At 52.3% G+C, this 17116-nt stretch overlaps 6 protein-coding genes across 6 annotated transcripts; 4 read left to right on the top strand and 2 right to left on the bottom strand.

The window, feature by feature from the left end:
• The first annotated feature begins 235 nt into the window (after positions 1-235).
• Positions 236-715, top strand: LOC137536854 (histone H1C-like). The gene has a single exon (XM_068259040.1). The coding sequence runs from the start codon at positions 236-238 to the stop codon at positions 713-715; it is 480 nt and encodes a 159-aa protein (XP_068115141.1).
• Positions 716-7693: 6978 nt separating this feature from the next.
• On the top strand, positions 7694-8385 carry LOC137534671 (histone H1.11R-like). Its single transcript, XM_068256287.1, has one exon. It carries the CDS (start codon positions 7697-7699, stop codon positions 8363-8365), a length of 669 nt encoding a protein of 222 aa, XP_068112388.1. The 5' UTR covers positions 7694-7696; the 3' UTR covers positions 8366-8385.
• Positions 8386-9146: 761 nt separating this feature from the next.
• On the bottom strand, positions 9147-9587 carry LOC137534675 (histone H3). Its single transcript, XM_068256291.1, has one exon. The coding sequence runs from the start codon at positions 9585-9587 to the stop codon at positions 9177-9179; it is 411 nt and encodes a 136-aa protein (XP_068112392.1). The 3' UTR covers positions 9147-9176.
• A 1356-nt stretch (positions 9588-10943) lies between these two features.
• LOC137534686 (histone H2B 1.1-like) lies at positions 10944-11350 on the bottom strand. The gene has a single exon (XM_068256300.1). It carries the CDS (start codon positions 11336-11338, stop codon positions 10955-10957), a length of 384 nt encoding a protein of 127 aa, XP_068112401.1. The 5' UTR covers positions 11339-11350; the 3' UTR covers positions 10944-10954.
• A 383-nt stretch (positions 11351-11733) lies between these two features.
• On the top strand, positions 11734-12126 carry LOC137534679 (histone H2A type 2-B). The gene has a single exon (XM_068256294.1). The coding sequence runs from the start codon at positions 11734-11736 to the stop codon at positions 12124-12126; it is 393 nt and encodes a 130-aa protein (XP_068112395.1).
• A 1247-nt stretch (positions 12127-13373) lies between these two features.
• LOC137534691 (histone H4) lies at positions 13374-13685 on the top strand. Its single transcript, XM_068256305.1, has one exon. It carries the CDS (start codon positions 13374-13376, stop codon positions 13683-13685), a length of 312 nt encoding a protein of 103 aa, XP_068112406.1.
• The last annotated feature ends 3431 nt before the right edge of the window (positions 13686-17116 follow it).

The following is a 17116-nucleotide window of genomic DNA, read 5'->3' as shown; positions in this document are numbered from 1 at the left end:
CCGCACCGCTACTTTCCGGGGGGAATAAACCCACTTTTCTCCCGGCGAGGAAACACAAGCAGAGAGCCGAGGAGTGACAGCTGTGTGGAGGGGAGGGGCGGCTGAGAGTCCGGATCCCACCAATAGGAAGACGGGACGAGTTACTATCAGCACCCAATGGCAGCGCAGCCGGAGAGAGTATATAAGCGCTCACTGGCGGTCACTTGCAGTTACACTTTGTAATATAACTAGGAAGATGGCAGAGACCGCCCCAGCAGCCGCCCCTCCCGCAGCGGAGCCCGCCGCCAAGAAGAAGCAGACAAAGAAGGCGGCAGCCGGAGGAGGAGCCAAGAAAGCCAGCAAGAAGCCTTCCGGCCCCGCCGTGTCCGAGCTCATCCTCAAGGCCGTGTCCGCCTCCAAAGAGCGCAGCGGGGTCTCCCTGGCCGCCCTGAAGAAGGCTCTGGCTGCCGGAGGCTACGATGTGGAGAAGAATAACAGCCGCCTCAAGCTGGCCATCAAGGGCTTGCTGACAAAGGGCAGCCTCGTCCATGTCAAAGGCACCGGCGCCTCCGGATCCTTCAAGGTCAGCAAGAAGGAGGCAGCCGGCAAAGAGCACAAGAAGCCGGCACAGGCCAAGAAGAAGCCAGCGGCTGCTGCCAAGCCTAAGAAGCCGGTTACTGCCAGGAAGCCCAAAGCCGCCAAGTCCCCGAAGAAGCCTAAGCCTTTTTTTTTTTAATGGCTTAAATCACCACTGTAAATGGGGCTATTAATTGGTAATACGTGGTGTTAAAAAGGGATATACGCGTTAAGCAATCAAAGAGGTGAAGGCGAGTTCCAATGGCACTTGGCGGCGAAGGTACCGCTGGAGGAGGATGAGTGGCTGATGCCAAAAAGGCCCCAGAGAGGTTTTTGTAATTTTTTTTTGTTTTTTTTGCAGCAATTAGCAATGACATCGCAGCAGAGTTGTCAGTGGACACGGGTGTGAACGCAGAGTGCAGTGGTGGTAGCGACTGAGTCAGGAGAAGGACTATGCTGGCGGTCAGTTCAGCAACACAGAAGGACCACGGCAACATACTGGTAGTAGTAGTAGCAGCACAGCGTCATAGTGCTGGCCAAAAAATTAAATGCACCCGGTGACCCGGGCAGTGTGAACGCAGACAGAGTACATTGGTGGAAGCGAGTGAGTCAGGAGGAGGAGGACAATGCCGGCGGTCAATTCAGCAGCACAGAAGGACCATGGCAACATACTGGTGCTAGTAGTAGCAGCACAGCGTCATAGTGCTGGCCAAAAAATTAAATGCACCCGGTGACCCGGGCAGTGTGAACGCAGAGTGTAGTAGCGACTGAGTCAGGAGGACAAAGCGGGCGGTCAGTTCAGCAGCTCAGAAGGAGGACCATGGCAACTTACTGGTAGTAGTACCATAACACCAAAAAATTAACCAAGGTAGGCACTAGGCAGGTAGTAACTGTCTTTATAAAGGCAGGCATAGTTAACAACAGCACATGCAGCAGCCACTTCATGTCCCCCTGTGTCCGACAATAGGGGCCAGGAACTCACCTTCCACCCAAGCCTGGTTGATTTTCAGGAAGGTGAGTTTGTCCACAGAGGCGTGGGAGAGCCGAGAGCGCTTCTCTGTGACCACGCCACCGGCCGCACTAAAGCATCTCTCGGAGAGGACACTGGAAGGAGGGCAGGATAGGAGTTCCAGGGCGTACTGGGAAAGCTCGCTCCAGATGTCCAGTCTCTTGACCCAGTACTCCAAGGGGTCCATGGGGCTGTCGGTGTCATTGAGCCCGCTGGATGACCCCATATAGTCAGACACCATGGTGGTCAGTCGTTGCTTGTGCTGGTTGGTGGTGGATGCTGTGGCGGGCACCTCTGTTCTGGGCTGCTGCACTGCATACAGGCTCTTGCTTAGGCTCTTCAGGTCTCCGGGGCGCCAGTTGCTGCTGCTGCTGCTGGTGGTTGTTGTTGTGTTGCTAGTGGCAATGGCAGGCACCTCTTGCTGGCTTGGGAGAGCAGTTACAGTGGGGGTGGAAGGCTGGGGGAATGCTTCCAGTAGTCTGCGCACAAGGGCCTCCTTCAACTCCCTTGTGCGTTGCTCGGTGGTGGATGGCGTCATTAAGTCTCCCAGCTTCCCTTTCAGACGGGGATCAAGCATCAAGGTAATCCAGATGTCCTCCCTTGAACGCATCTGGATCACCCGGGGGTCCCTTCGAAGGCAGCGCAACATGTGCACAGCCATGGGAAACAAGTGGGCCCTGCCAGCAAGATCTTCCTCGTCCTCGCCATTGTCCCATAACGCATGCCTGTCCTCTTCCTGTGCCATGTCGTTGTCCTCCTCAAACCGCCATCCACGTACAACGCCTGCTGCACTCTGCTCCTCCTCCTCCTCCAGGTTAGGGACCTCCAACTCTTCCACTACCTGCTGTGAGCCCTCCTCTGAGCTGGACTGTGCTGCCATCTGCTCCTGTTCTTCCAACTGCCTCAGGGCTTCATCCCCACGCTCAATTAAATTGTCCATTGCCTGCTCCAGTAGACAAACCAAGGGCACCCACTGGCACACAGAGGCCCGCTCCTCACTGACCATCTTGGTTGCCTCCAGGAAGGGACTCAGCACCAGGCATACTTGCTGCATCAGTGTCCACTGAGTGGCAGTAATCATGGGGACTTGCTGGTTGCTGGGAACACTTGGGTCTAGCATGTAGGCCCTAAGAGCCAGCCTGTGCTGACACAGCCGCTCCAACATGGCCAGAGTCGAATTCCAGCGAACTGGCATGTCGATGATCATCCGGTGTTGTGGCCTTCCATACTGCTGCTGTAAGGTGGACAAGAGTGCAGAGGCAGTGGCTGACAGGCGGAAAAAGCGTACCACCGCCCGGGCATCCTGCAGCAGCTCGCTCATCCCCTGGTAGGTGCGCAAGAAGCGCTGCACCACAAGATTGAGCACGTGGGCCAAGCAGGGGATGTGCTGGAGGTTTCCCTGCTGCACTGCTGCCACCAGGTTGGCCCCGTTATCGGCTGCCACATACCCCACTTCCAGGCCTCTGGGGGTCAGCCACCTCCGCTCCTGCTTTCTGAGGGCGGCCAGGACGTTGGTGGCCGTAAGCCTCTCCTTCCCCAGGGTCACCAATTTTAAAAGGGCTTGGCAGTGCCGAGGCTTGGCGCTGCTGCTGCCGAGGCGGGCTTGCTTTCCGGGTGCAGAGGGAGTGTCGTGACAGGACCCTTCTGCATCCCCCCTGATCCCGCGTGGTGGCACCACTAGCTGGGCTGATGCGCTCTTGTCCTCCCTCCCTTCCATCAGTGTCACCCAGTGGGCCGTAAAGGACAGGTAACGACCTGTCCCAAATCTGCTACTCCACGAGTCCATGGTCACGTGGACCCGCTTGCCCACAGAGTAGTCCAGGGAACAGGCCACGTTTTCCACCGCAAACTTGTGGAGTGCTGGGATCGCGCTCCTGCTGAAATAGTGGCGACTGGGGACTTGCCACTCAGGGATGCCAAATTGGAGCAGCGTCCACATGGCGCTCCCCTCCTGCACCAGGGAGTAGGGAAGCAGCTGTGATGCCATGGCCCGGGCCAGCAAGCCATTTAGTTTGCGGATCCGCCTGTGGCTTGGAGGCAGAGGCTTGGTCAGACCCTGAAAGGTGTCGCTCAGCAGGGTCTGACGACGCTGGGATGCAGGGGAGACAGAGGAGAGAGACGAACACTGGCTGCCAGCCTCAATGTCTGTGTCCTGAGTAGCCGAGGTGGAAGAGCGCTTGCGTGCTACTACTGCTGCTGCTGTGGGGGATTCACGACCCTGAGGGAGGGATGATGCTGCTGCGCTGGTGGGCCTTCTGCTCTCAGGAACCCCTGCCAGCAGTGCCTGCTTCCTCTTAAACTCTGCATACTCGCGGCAGTGGCGGCTTCTCAGGTGGCCCTGGAGGGATGAGGTACCCATCTTGCTCAGACTTTTCCCACGGCTCAATCTTTTGCTGCATAACCTGCACACCGCATACCTTTTGTCATCAGTACACTCCTCAAAGCAATCCCACACTGGTGACTTTAATTTACTGCGGCCCCCACTAGCAGAGGGTGCAGCGGAACAATGTGTGGTAGTAGTTGCCGGGGGTTGCATGGTGGTGGTGCCGGCTGAAGCAGTGTCCTGTCTACTTCCTCCACGCCCACTGCTGCCGATGCCCCTGCCCCTGCCTGACATATGGCGATATCCTTGCCTAGGCCGAGGTGACTCGTCATACTGCTCTGCCTCTGACAATTCTTCCACGGACTCAGCAGGCTGCACATAGTTAGGGTCCACAACGTCGTCATCATCAGCAGCATCTTCATAATCCAGCTCTTCCTCTGACTCCACCGCCTCCTCTTCTGTCCCTACATCCCCAGACACAGACCCCTCTTCTTCATCACCAGAACTCAACAACGCTTGTGATTGTGGCCCGATCTCAATCTCTGCCACATCAGTCCCCAGTAAGTCCTGAGCTTCTTGCATCAGCAGGTTCCCAGAAGCCGGACTGAGGGACAGAACGCTGTCATCCTGGGAGGGCTGCTGACCAGTGGGTGCTGGGGTGGATGCCACAACAAGCGTGGGACGTTGGCTGCTGCTGCTGCTGCTGCTTGGAGTGGTGCTCACAGTAGAGGTCTGGGAGGAAGTCATGATGTCCATGAGTACGTCAGGTTCCATTTGCTCAACCACCACACGGGGACCAGAAACTTTAAAATATTTGGACAATGGCATCCGCTGACTCGGCCCAGGCTTTGCTGCCCCCCTTTCTGCTGCATCATGACCACGTACAGCTGGGCGTCCTCTCCCTGGACGTGGAGCAGTCCCAGAAGTGGCTGAGGCAATTGAACTCCCTTTCCTCTCACCCCGCGAAACCCTGCCAGACATGTTGCTAGTAATGAATCACTGGATGCAGTGGGCACAGTACAAGGTCACTGAAGGATGCACCAGGCACAGTACAAGGTCACTGAAGGATGCAGTGGGCACTGGATATACAACTAGGTCACTGAAGGATGCAGTGGGCACAGTACAAGGCCACTGAAGGATGCAGTGGGCACAGCAGTGGGCACTGGATATACAACTAGGTCACTGAAGGATGCAGTGGGCACACAAGGATGTCACACTGTGTAATGAGATGCTCATATGCCAGCGAGCGAGCAGTGGGCACTGGGCACGGCACAAGGTCACTGACAGAATGAATGAACAGCGCTGGCAGAGAGTGGCGGCGCCGGCGGTGTGACTGGCTGCCTGCAAATAGTACAAGTGTATAACTGTCACTGGAATATGCAAGTGAACACTGCAGTTGCACTAACCTGCCTTCCTGCACTACACACAGATAATCCCCACTCCCACTACACTGACTACACTGCAGCACTGAACCTGCCTGCACTACACACAGCTAAATAATCACTAGACTCCCACACTCCCACTACACTACACTGACTACAACTAACTACAGCAATCACTCACTGACTAGCTAACTGTGTACAGTATAAGAGCAGTGTTAGCAAAAAAAACGCTTTGTTTTTAACACAATAAATGCACTTGCTCAAACAACAATGGCCTGGAGATAATCCTCTCAGCACCACAGTCTAGCAAGGACAGAGCTTTTCCATCATGGCCGCCGCTTTATATTCAGGAGGGGAGGGCATAGCTCCCCTCCTGTGATTGGTTGCTAGGGCCTGGCTGGGGCCCTCTGATTGGCCTGCAATGTGTCACTTCTGCATAGTTTGACGCATTTCCGCAAACCACGACTTCAGCGCCGGGTTTCACGAGCGTGAATGCAGATTTCTGTCCGCATTCACGCGTAGCCGATGCAGATTTTCGTGGTTGAAAATCTATTCACGGATTTTCGTGTCCAAGGCGGAATGCGTCAAAATGGTTGTGAATCCACGCGTAAGCGTGATCACGACCTGGCGGTGAGCACCACTGCTTGGGATTGCTGTAGCAGCTCAGCTTAGTGAATCAACCCCTTTGATTGGCCCAAAAGGCTGCCTGTCAAGTGACGTCACGCGTAGCGTGTGCTCCGGTGAGTGATGTCAATTGCGCGTGCTACGCTGCCAGTAACGCATGTAGTATGTGGACTGATTAAATAGCGCGTGTAGCAGAAGGTTACTTGCGCTATTATGTTAGTGAATCAATTACATAATATGGGGGCTTTAAACTTCAAAAATAATTTCTTTCCTTGTAACATTTTTCCCACATTACAAAATTGAAAATGGATGCTCACCAGTGTGGCTTATCTGGTGTACATGAAGGCTTGTTTTCTACCTGAAGTAGTGGCTGGATAGTGTACTGGATAAGGGCTCTGCCTCTGACACAGGTGACCTGCATTACCTCTCTGACTACCTCCCACGCATAACAACGCCACTCTATTGCAAACTTAAAAGTAACCCATTGGGTTGTCTCTGTACAATTTATCAAAGATGATCTTTTTAAAGGTGTATGTCACCAAGGTTTTAAATATTTTTTTGTTTTATATTTTTATGCGATGGAGACCTCTCTTTATGATTACAGAGGGTGCTACAAGGATGGTGGTGTTGCCAGAGAAGGCAGTGGGGTGGACATATACCGCCGGAGGTGCTGTTAAGCTGGGCATGGCTGCATCACCTGGTGAGCCGTTATATGTAGGGGAGGGGGGGACCCCACTGAGTCTGAAGTTGTGAATTTGTGGACTGATACAGAGTGCTAACACTATTATCCTCCATTGATTTCCCACACTCTGCATATAAGAAAGTCAATTAGCTTAGTGATGGATGAAGTAGATGCAAATAACTTCGAGTTGATGCAAATGTACACACATTTTAATGCACATGTATGCAACTTCAAAATGAACCAATCGAATTTTACCTCAGCATAATTTGATTGGTTCATTTTTAAGCTGCATAAATTTGCATAACAATGTTCATATTTGCATCAACACTATTTTTTTTGCATCTACTTGACCATCACTAATTAGTATATCTGTCAACAGCAACCATTGTTATTCGTCAAAAAGGTTGGAAATGACCATGACTATAGAAATGACATTTAGGAACACAAAAGAGAATCCTTTTCTCTGTATGTCAGTTATGTGATATTGGTGGGAATTCCCAATTCTGAATTGGTTAATGATAACCCCTGGACAGCCGATGTGAGAGGCTCATCCTAATGGCAGACAGCAGAGGAGAACTCAGCCTGTGCTAGCATCCGGGACATTCCCCAGCATAATACTCCCCTCCAGAGGTCAGTAGCCCCCCAGCCCCGTATATTGTGTGGCGGGGATCATCTCCCTCATATTGCGGGGGCAGTGACAGGAGACCCCGTATATTAGACATGTTACCCCCTGATAATGATGGAGACAGCGGAGATCGGGGGAGCAGGAAGCGGAGCTGGTCACATTAGAGCGGGATTTCCCGGCCACTGTCGCCGCTCAGAAGCCCCCCATGACTGTAATTGGGGAGGGGAGACCCCTGCCAGCCGGGCGGCCGCACACAGGGGGCGCACCGCTACTCTCCGGGGGGAATAAACCCACTTTTCTCCCGGCGAGGAAACACAAGCAGAGAGCCGAGGAGTGACAGCTGTGTGAAGAGGCGGGCAGCTCAGAGTCCGGATCCCACCAATAGGTAGACGGGACGCGCTACTATCAGCAGCCAATGGCAGCGCAGCCGGGGAGGGTATATAAGCGCTCACTGGCGGTCACTTGCAGTGTTACACTTTGTAATATAACTAGGAAGATGGCAGAGACCGCCCCAGCAGCCGCCCCTCCCGCAGCGGAGCCCGCCGCCAAGAAGAAGCAGACTAAGAAGGCGGCAGCCGGAGGAGGAGCCAAGAAAGCCAGCAAGAAGCCTTCCGGCCCCGCCGTGTCTGAGCTCATCCTCAAGGCCGTGTCCGCCTCCAAAGAGCGCAGCGGGGTCTCCCTGGCCGCCCTGAAGAAGGCTCTGGCTGCCGGAGGATACGATGTGGAGAAGAATAACAGCCGCCTCAAGCTGGCCATCAAGGGCTTGCTGACAAAGGGCAGCCTCGTCCATGTCAAAGGCACCGGCGCCTCCGGATCCTTCAAGGTCAGCAAGAAGGAGGCAGCCGGCAAAGAGCACAAGAAGCCGGCGGCGGCCAAGAAGAAGCCAGCGGCTGCCGCCAAGCCTAAGAAGCCGGCTACTGCCAGGAAGCCCAAAGCCGCCAAGTCCCCGAAGAAGCCTAAGAAAGCCCCCGGCGCCGCCAAGAAGAGCCCCGCTAAGAAGGCGGCCAAGAAACCAGCGGCAGCTGCTGCCAAGAAGCCCAAAGCTGCCGCTAAACCCAAGAAAGCCGCCAAGAGCCCCGCTAAGAAGGCAGCCAAGCCTAAGGCCGCCAAAAGCCCGGCAAAGAAGGCAGCAAAGCCCAAGAAGGCCGCTCCTAAGAAGAAATAAGCTGCAGCTTATCACTCCATAGACCCAAAGGCTCTTTTCAGAGCCACCCACCTCTCCTCTGAAGGGCTGTGATACTTTCTCATGTTTTATCAGCTGGTAAATGGTGTAAAAAAGTACCTGGAAAGGTTAGCATTAAACTACTTGCCAGGTGATCTGGTTCTCTTCTCCATCCTATCATTGATCGTAGTCCGCTCAGGCTGGAGCTGCGAGCAGTAGCATCCGCGCGTTACTATTATCCCGTTCTGGCTGCCGCAGATTACACCGCGCGGCCAACTGCATTTTTGTGAAGCCAGTTGCATACAATGCTGCTTCAATCACAATTCAGCAGAGCACGTAGTTATCTATGAAAATGAAGATTATCATGCAATGAAAGTTGCATGTAGCTCTGGTCCAATTCCTGCAGGTCACGCATATCTCTATGGCAGCCCAGAGTGCGGAGAACTGAAAACTGTAGTTATCGTAGTGCTGCAAAATACGATGCTACTTCAATATGCTGTATACTAGTTAAAATCAATTATGCATGAGCAATTACCTGCGCTGCAGCTCTAGTTACATTACAAATATGAGCTCTTCCCCTCATGTAGAAACGCAGCACCGCTCTAAAAAGTGCATACAGCATTGCATTTCACTTCTCATGCTATATGGAAATGGTGGAATTGCTAATTGTATTTGTAGAATTGGACTGTAAAATAAACAAGCTTAGACCGTATCAGCAGAAATTGTACAAAGAGCTCTGTGTAGAAAATTGAGGTGGCTCTGAAAAGAGCCTTTGTGTTGGGTGAGCTTATCAGAACGCTGCTTGATGTGATTATTATGCCCTCTCGCCGCGGATCCTGCGGGCCAGCTGGATGTCTTTGGGCATGATGGTGACCCTCTTGGCGTGGATGGCGCACAGGTTGGTGTCCTCGAAGAGCCCCACCAGATAAGCCTCGCTGGCCTCTTGCAGAGCCATGACGGCCGAGCTCTGGAAGCGCAGGTCGGTCTTGAAGTCCTGGGCGATCTCCCGCACCAGGCGCTGGAAGGGCAGCTTGCGGATCAGCAGCTCGGTGGATTTCTGGTAGCGGCGGATCTCTCGGAGAGCCACTGTACCGGGCCGGTAGCGGTGAGGCTTCTTCACTCCTCCGGTGGCCGGGGCGCTCTTCCGGGCGGCTTTGGTGGCCAGCTGCTTGCGGGGAGCTTTCCCTCCGGTGGACTTGCGGGCGGTCTGCTTGGTTCTGGCCATCGCTAGTTCGGCAAATTCTACTCACAGGCGAGAATAGACTGAAGAAACGGCCGGGAAGCGCCTCTTTATACAGCCCGCGCCGCTCTGTCATTAGCTACCTCACACCACGCCCTCTACATGCCATTAGGTCGCACGTGATACGTAGAGAACCAATTAGGGATCCAATCACCGGACAGCTCCACCTAATAATCCCGCCCAGAGCGGCCGCTGGGAACTCAGGACACACGCTCTGCATGCTAATACCTTCTAGTTATACAGCGCTCTGGGCTCTGATTGGCCGGGGCGATCGGGTGCTTTTATCTGGATGGCTAATTCAGCACATTTGTTATTTTTCAAATGTCCCTCCCGCCACAAGATTGCCTCGTTACACCAGCCCGCCATTCTGCAATGTTACCTTACTAGGTTCTTTGACTTCTTTACTGAATTTTCTATCATCTTATACAGCCCAGTCGTACTAACAGCGTAGAGTAAAAGTGGAGAGGAATAATAGACGATTCCTCTGCAGATCTGTATGTTACATGTATCCTATCTGCATCATTCAGTATCGGGTTGTAGTAACAAGTGGCGGCAGATCGGCCGGGTTGTGGTGGAAACATGAAGCCCCCCCTCACCCCCTGTGCGGGGCATGTTCTTATAATAAATATCAAAGTATTAAGGAAGTATTGTGAATGGAAAAATGTGCTGAAAACGGTGATTTCTGAATATGTTGCTGGCTAAGAGGCAGCGCTGTAGTGATACTTTTAACTTCCACCACCACACACGCTGTTACATTGCAGTTAGAGACGTTACAGACTCGTCAGGAATCAGGATAGATTATACAGATTAATGCTCGAGAAGTGCTGTCGCTGGCCGGTGCATCCGCATTATTCCATTCATATGTAATTCCATTATTACTCCATACAGACTATCGGCTTCTCTGAATAAACGCACAGGAAACCGCTATATCTCTGTATTATGGTTAATTTGCTGCATTTCCAAGTATCCAGAGGTCTCGAATACAAACGTGTGCCTCAGTTAAAAGCTGCAGAATGAACCTACTGAATTCCGTATTCCCCCAACTAGGGCTTCCCGCATACATGTAGAGCACCGCACGGCTGGAGGAGTAACTGCAGCGTGGAAATCCTCCCAGCACAGCCGATCTATGAGCGGGAGAGCCAGAATACTCGGGGAACACTATACAGCAGATACGGCAATAGCAGCACACCGCTCCGTAGTGAATGAGGCAGTGGCTACTAGTAGAGATTGTAAGGAGTAGGTAATGACATTCATAACAGTGTGTTGCAGCGGTACACAGCTCCGTAGTGCAGTAGTGGGTGGCTCTGAAAAGAGCCTTTGGGATTTTACTACATAGCTGGATGCGAGCCACATTACTTGGCGCTGGTGTACTTGGTGACGGCCTTGGTGCCCTCGGACACGGCGTGCTTGGCCAGCTCTCCCGGCAGCAGCAGGCGGACGGCGGTCTGGATCTCCCGGGAGGTGATGGTGGAGCGCTTGTTGTAATGAGCCAGGCGGGAAGCTTCCCCGGCGATGCGCTCGAAGATGTCATTGACGAAGGAGTTCATGATGCTCATGGCCTTGGAGGAGATGCCGGTGTCGGGGTGCACCTGCTTCAGCACCTTGTACACGTAGATGGCATAGCTCTCCTTCCTGGTCTTCCTGCGCTTCTTGCCGTCCTTCTTCTGGGTCTTGCTCACCGCTTTCTTAGAGCCCTTCTTGGGCGCCGGGGCGGACTTGGTTGGTTCAGGAGCCATGCTGATTCTCAGTAACTCTGCAGAGTGCGGAGACACAATGAGGAGCAGTGCCGCCTCCCCTCCTTATATAGGCGGCCTATGCTAATCAGGCTGCAGCGCTTCTCTCTATACTATTTGGCTGATGATTTCCTTCTCTCTCACTGGCTGGAGACGCGCCGTGTGCAAAAACACATTACTGAGAACCCGAAGATAATCCCATTGGCAGCTTCAGCGCAGAGGAACGCCCAGAGTTTGCTGATTGGTGAAATGCTGGTCCGGCATTCCATTGGCTGAATCGGACAGGGTCCAATCAGGGGACAGCGCGGGGCGGGCAGCAGAGTATATAGGGCAGGAGGAGGGGTGAAGGCGGCTATTCCTGCGTTATAGTCTATCACTGCTAATCCTGTGAAATCATCATGTCTGGAAGAGGCAAACAAGGCGGCAAGGCCCGTGCCAAGGCCAAGACTCGCTCCTCCCGGGCCGGGCTGCAGTTCCCAGTCGGCCGTGTTCACCGTCTGCTGAGGAAGGGCAACTATGCGGAGCGGGTGGGGGCCGGAGCTCCGGTCTATCTGGCCGCAGTGCTGGAGTATCTGACCGCTGAGATCCTGGAGCTGGCTGGCAACGCCGCCCGGGACAACAAGAAGACCCGCATCATCCCCCGCCACTTGCAGCTGGCCGTGCGCAACGACGAGGAGCTCAACAAGCTGCTGGGTGGGGTGACCATCGCCCAGGGGGGCGTCCTGCCCAACATCCAGGCCGTGCTGCTGCCCAAGAAGACCGAGAGCCACAAGGCCGCCAAGAGCAAGTAATTCCCTGCAGCAGCCAAGAGACACAGTACAGAACCACAAAGGCTCTTTTCAGAGCCACCCACATAGCCACTAAAGAGCCTGATGCGCGGTATCGTGTTTCCCTGGAAACCGTTTACTTATAATAATGAAAAGTACACCCCGTATTAGAGGATTATAATGTAATTGCACAATAGTTACATCCAATAGGTGGAAGTCGCGCTCCTTATCAGTCAAATACGTTACAAGCGAATGAGGGGGATTCTCTTGACTGCGACAGCAAGTTGCGTGTTCATGTTGCACATTGGGATGTAGTAGTTGCGTGTTCATGTTGCAGATTGGGATGTAGTACAGCGAAGCACAGTAATGTTTCACAATCTACACGCGTATAAGCAGAGCAGCCTGCAGAAAAGCACGTGTATGGGAAAGCGTGCACAATGCATAAGTGCTATCAGCAGGCAATAGAGCAGCATCTCCATATGCGGTGCTGGGAACGTTCCTCTGCAGGTCGGATCGCAACGGGCTTCTTTCAATAGAAATCAAAATACATTTTTTACTTTCTACAATTAAATTATTGTTTAATGATTGTGGGTAGTTAATAGAAACAGTAGTACAAAACCATTGCATATTTATCTACACGCTGAATGTCTGATCCACAACGTGGAGAGGATTATGGCCGTGCTATTGGCTGATGAGAGACGCTCCTGTAGCTGTGATTGGCTAAGAGGCAGGGCGGTTGCTATTTTCAAATTTGCCGCCGAATTTCCCCGGGACAGCCGGGCTGGATGTGCAGCTGTGTTGCGGCATTATGTGATGCAGTACCGGCAGCTGCCCCGCAATATTCAGCATTTCCCCGGCTGTGCTGCTCCCTGCAATGCCAGCTCAGAGTTCCGCTATAAGAGATATGGGAGGTTTGTGGTCATATTGTAACAATGTAACTTACTACAAGGGGAGGGGATCCCGGAGGAACAAATAGATCATTATTTAGCAGTGCACAGCTGTCATTAATATGTCCAGTGTTAGATAAACAGCAGTCGTTACAAGTTAAAGTAATATTAGAAGAGAAACAACCAGTATAACCAGCACTTACAGTATAAGACATTAGACGTATTAAAAAAAAAAGATATATTCGAATATATGCCAGATAATCGTGTGGCTCCGCCCCTTTAACTGCAGTCTCCCCTCAGGTCCGCCCACACTGTATAAGAGGAGGGGAGGCGGCAGCACAGATCAGTTGCTCTCTACAGCGGAAAAGAAGCAGCATTGTTATCATGTCTGGCCGCGGAAAGGGCGGGAAGGGACTCGGGAAAGGAGGCGCCAAGCGGCACAGGAAGGTGCTCCGGGATAACATCCAGGGCATCACTAAGCCCGCCATCCGCCGCCTTGCCCGCAGAGGGGGTGTCAAGCGCATCTCCGGCCTCATCTATGAGGAGACCCGCGGAGTGCTGAAGGTTTTCCTGGAGAACGTCATCCGGGACGCCGTCACCTACACCGAGCACGCCAAGAGGAAGACGGTCACCGCCATGGATGTGGTGTACGCCCTCAAGCGCCAGGGGCGCACCCTCTACGGCTTCGGAGGTTAATCCGGCTGCTTCACTGATTCCAACTACAACACAAAGGCCCTTCTCAGGGCCACCCACTGTTTCTATACAAAGTGCTGTGGTAGGATTTCTATCTAATGGAGATATTTATAATTCTTTTACTGTCGTTTCTGGGGAATACAGCAGTTTAGTATTTATACGGCAGGTTCACTATAGCAGCACTTTTAATTATACACGAATACTGATGATGAGCAAAGAATATTGAACAGTGTTCTACATTGTATTTGTAACACTAGCTGTTGCATCCGAGGATAGAATATGATACATCTGTAGATAAACAATGTAACGATATTCCTCCCATGAACACTGCACACTTGTTATCTGAGCATTAGTTATAGGACATAATGCAAATATCAGACAATAAAAACAAATAATTGAAGATACACGTATAGTTATTGGGATATAGTTTCAGTAAGGTGTTTCAGATGGGTTGGGTGGGAGTTTAGGAAGAGGACTGCTTGGAGGATGAGGGCGATCTTGTGCTTGGCAATGTTGGTGTGGTGGCCTGAGGGGAGCAGAAGTAGGGAGGATCACATACATCGACATGGCATTGAGCTGTTTTCAGGAGTGATTGGGTGTTCGGTGGGTTCCTGGGAGTACCCCTTCCTCTCCCTGGACTTCCTGTATTTCCTTGTCTTGTTTTCTTCCTCTCTTCCGGGTTTGTCTTCCTCTGTGTCTGTTTCTAAAAAGCTCACCCCTTCATGTGATCTGCCAGTTCAATCCTCTGCAACTTTCTGGAATTGTTCTGGTTGGTTGCTTACTGAGTTTAACGTTCCTCTGAATCCTTTCCACCTCCCTTTTAACCATGTGATTGTATTTACAAACATATAATTGAAGGACAACTGAAGTGAGAGGGATATGGAGGCTGTCATGTTTATTTCCTTAAGCAATACCATTTGTCTGGCTATCCTGCTAATCATCTGCCTGTAATACTTTAAGCAACAGTCCTGAACAAGCATGCAGCAGATTAGGTTTTTCTGAGATTGTCAGATCTGCAATGCGGGCAAACATTTCACCAGAAAAGAAACGCAATGCGGGCAAACATTTCACCAGAAAAGAAACGCAATGCAGGCAAACATTTCACCAGAAAAGAAATGCAGTGCGGGCAAACATTTCACCAGAAAAAAAACGGAATGCAGGCAAACATTTCACCAAAAAAGAAATGCAACGCGGGCAAATATTTCACCTGGAAAAGAAAGCATTTACTCACCTGGCAGAAGTCTCCGGCCTCTGGCGCGCTGCTCCCGGGACCACCTTCCTCCTGCACGTCTCCCGCGCTGACAGGGCTACGGCAAGATGGCGTCCGAAGCCCTGTACTGGAGACACAAATAGTCTCCAGTACAGGGCTTCGGCAGCCATCTTGCCGTAGACCTGCTCGCCTGAAGAAGGAGGCTGGAGCGGGGCTGCGGGCAATGAACTGGCACGGCATCTATAGACGCCGCTGCCAGTTCATGAGGATAGAGTGACCAGAGTCCCGAGGCCGGGACGTCCCGCTGCTGAAAGCGGGACGTTTCCCGGACCTCATGCAGCCTGGGACAGCGGACCCCGAATCCGGAGCGCGTCCCGGGAATCCAGTACGTCTGGTCACTCTATATAAAGTGAGTAGAGCAGTGGGGAAAGCACACAGCCCTGGGGTGCACAGTACTGACTGTCAGAGAGCTTGATGTGTGTTTCCCAATTCTAACATGCTTTCTCCTGTCGGTTAAGAAATTGGTTATCCATTTGCAGATGGATTCAGGTATGTGTAGCTGGGAGAGATTGCTGTGTAGCAGTGATGAAATGATGGTATTAAATGCAGAGCTGAAATCTATGAATACAATCCTGGTGTGTCTAGATGCATACACACAGTGCAGTGTCTAGGCTAAAATGCACCCAGGGCGAGGGTGTAAAAATTGCGCCTGCCCACGCCCGAAGCAAGGTATGGGTGCCCGCAGTATAGGTTAGCCAGGTCTAGTTGCACTCAGTATAGATTCCCCCAGTATAGGTAGCCCAGAATAGGTACCCCAGTATAGGTAGCCAGCCATAGGTCCCCCCCCCCCCCAGTATAGGTAGCCAGGCCTAGGTGAGCCAGTATAGTTGCCTCCGGTATAGGTTAGCCAGGTAGGTGCCTCCAGTATAGGTAGCCAATAGTTGCCCCCAGTATAGGTTAGATAGGCAGGCGCCCCCGGTATAGGTTAGATAGGCAGGTGCCCCCAGTACAGATTAGCTAGGTGGGTGCCTCTAATATAGGTAGCCAGAATAGTTGCCCCCAGCATAGGTTAGATAGGTAGATGACCCCAGTATAGGTTAGATTAGAAAGCTGCCCCCCAGTATAGGTTAGATTAGGTAGCTGTCCCCAGTATAGGTTAGATTAGGTAGCTGCCCCCCAGTATAGGTTAGATAGGTAGCTTCCCCCCCAGTATAGGTTAGATAGGTAGCTGCCACCCAGTAAAGGTTAGATTAGGTAGCTGCCCCCCAGTATAGGTTAGATTAGGTAGGTGCCCCCCAGTATAGGTTAGATTAGGTAGCTGCCCCCCAGTATAGGTTAGATTAGGTAGGTGCCCCCCAGTATAGGTTAGATTAGGTAGGTGCCCCAGTTACAGGTTAGGTAGGTGCGGTGCCCCCCATGATGGAGGGGGGAGCCGCAGCCGCGGGGAGGGCAGCCCGACCTCTCCCTCCCTTCCTCTCCCCGGCCGCCCTCCGTGCTCCCCCCGTCAGTGTGCAGACAGCAATGTGCAGGGAAGCGCTATGCAAAACTACTCACCTCCCTGGTTCCAATCGCTGCTCTCTCGCCGCCAGTCTCCTCTCTCCATAGACGCTGATACACACACACGCTGCTTCCTATTTCACAGTGCCCCCCTCCCAACAGCGCTCAGGGCGCCCGCACGGGCTGCACGGCCCTAGAAACGGCCATGCATACACACATGTTAACGGCGTTGTCTGCGGATTTATAAGGCCTGTAGGCAAATTGCAAAGTATACAGCAGGGGATCTGTGATGGGTTTCACATAAGCCATTATGAGTTTTTCGAATGCTTTCATAACCAATGATGTCAGTGTAACAGGCCTGTAATCGTTTAAGCATGTAGGTTTTGATTTTTTTGGAATTGGTACAATGATTGAGCTTTTAAAACAGGCAGGGAAAATTGAGAGATCCAGAGATGATTTGAAGATGTCTGTGAATACAGGCGCTAATTGATCGCCACAAAATTTCAGACATTTTGCAGTTACAGAGTCTGGTACAGGTGCTTTATTTGTATTCTGTCTTTTGAAGAGTTTGTTGACATCTGATTGGCATATTGGTAGAGCATGCACATCTGGGGACAGGTTAGCAGATTATGTCTGGCCTCCTGTGTTGTGTAGATGCTGAGGCACCGCAGGGGGTGGAGACGTTGGCTGGCTGGAGGAGTGCTCAGTTTGCCTGTTGCAGAGATGA

Source organism: Hyperolius riggenbachi, chromosome 10 (genome assembly GCF_040937935.1).
Source record: "Hyperolius riggenbachi isolate aHypRig1 chromosome 10, aHypRig1.pri, whole genome shotgun sequence".
Classification (NCBI taxonomy): Eukaryota; Metazoa; Chordata; class Amphibia; order Anura; family Hyperoliidae; genus Hyperolius; species Hyperolius riggenbachi.
This window is presented reverse-complemented; position numbering and strand designations above follow the sequence as displayed.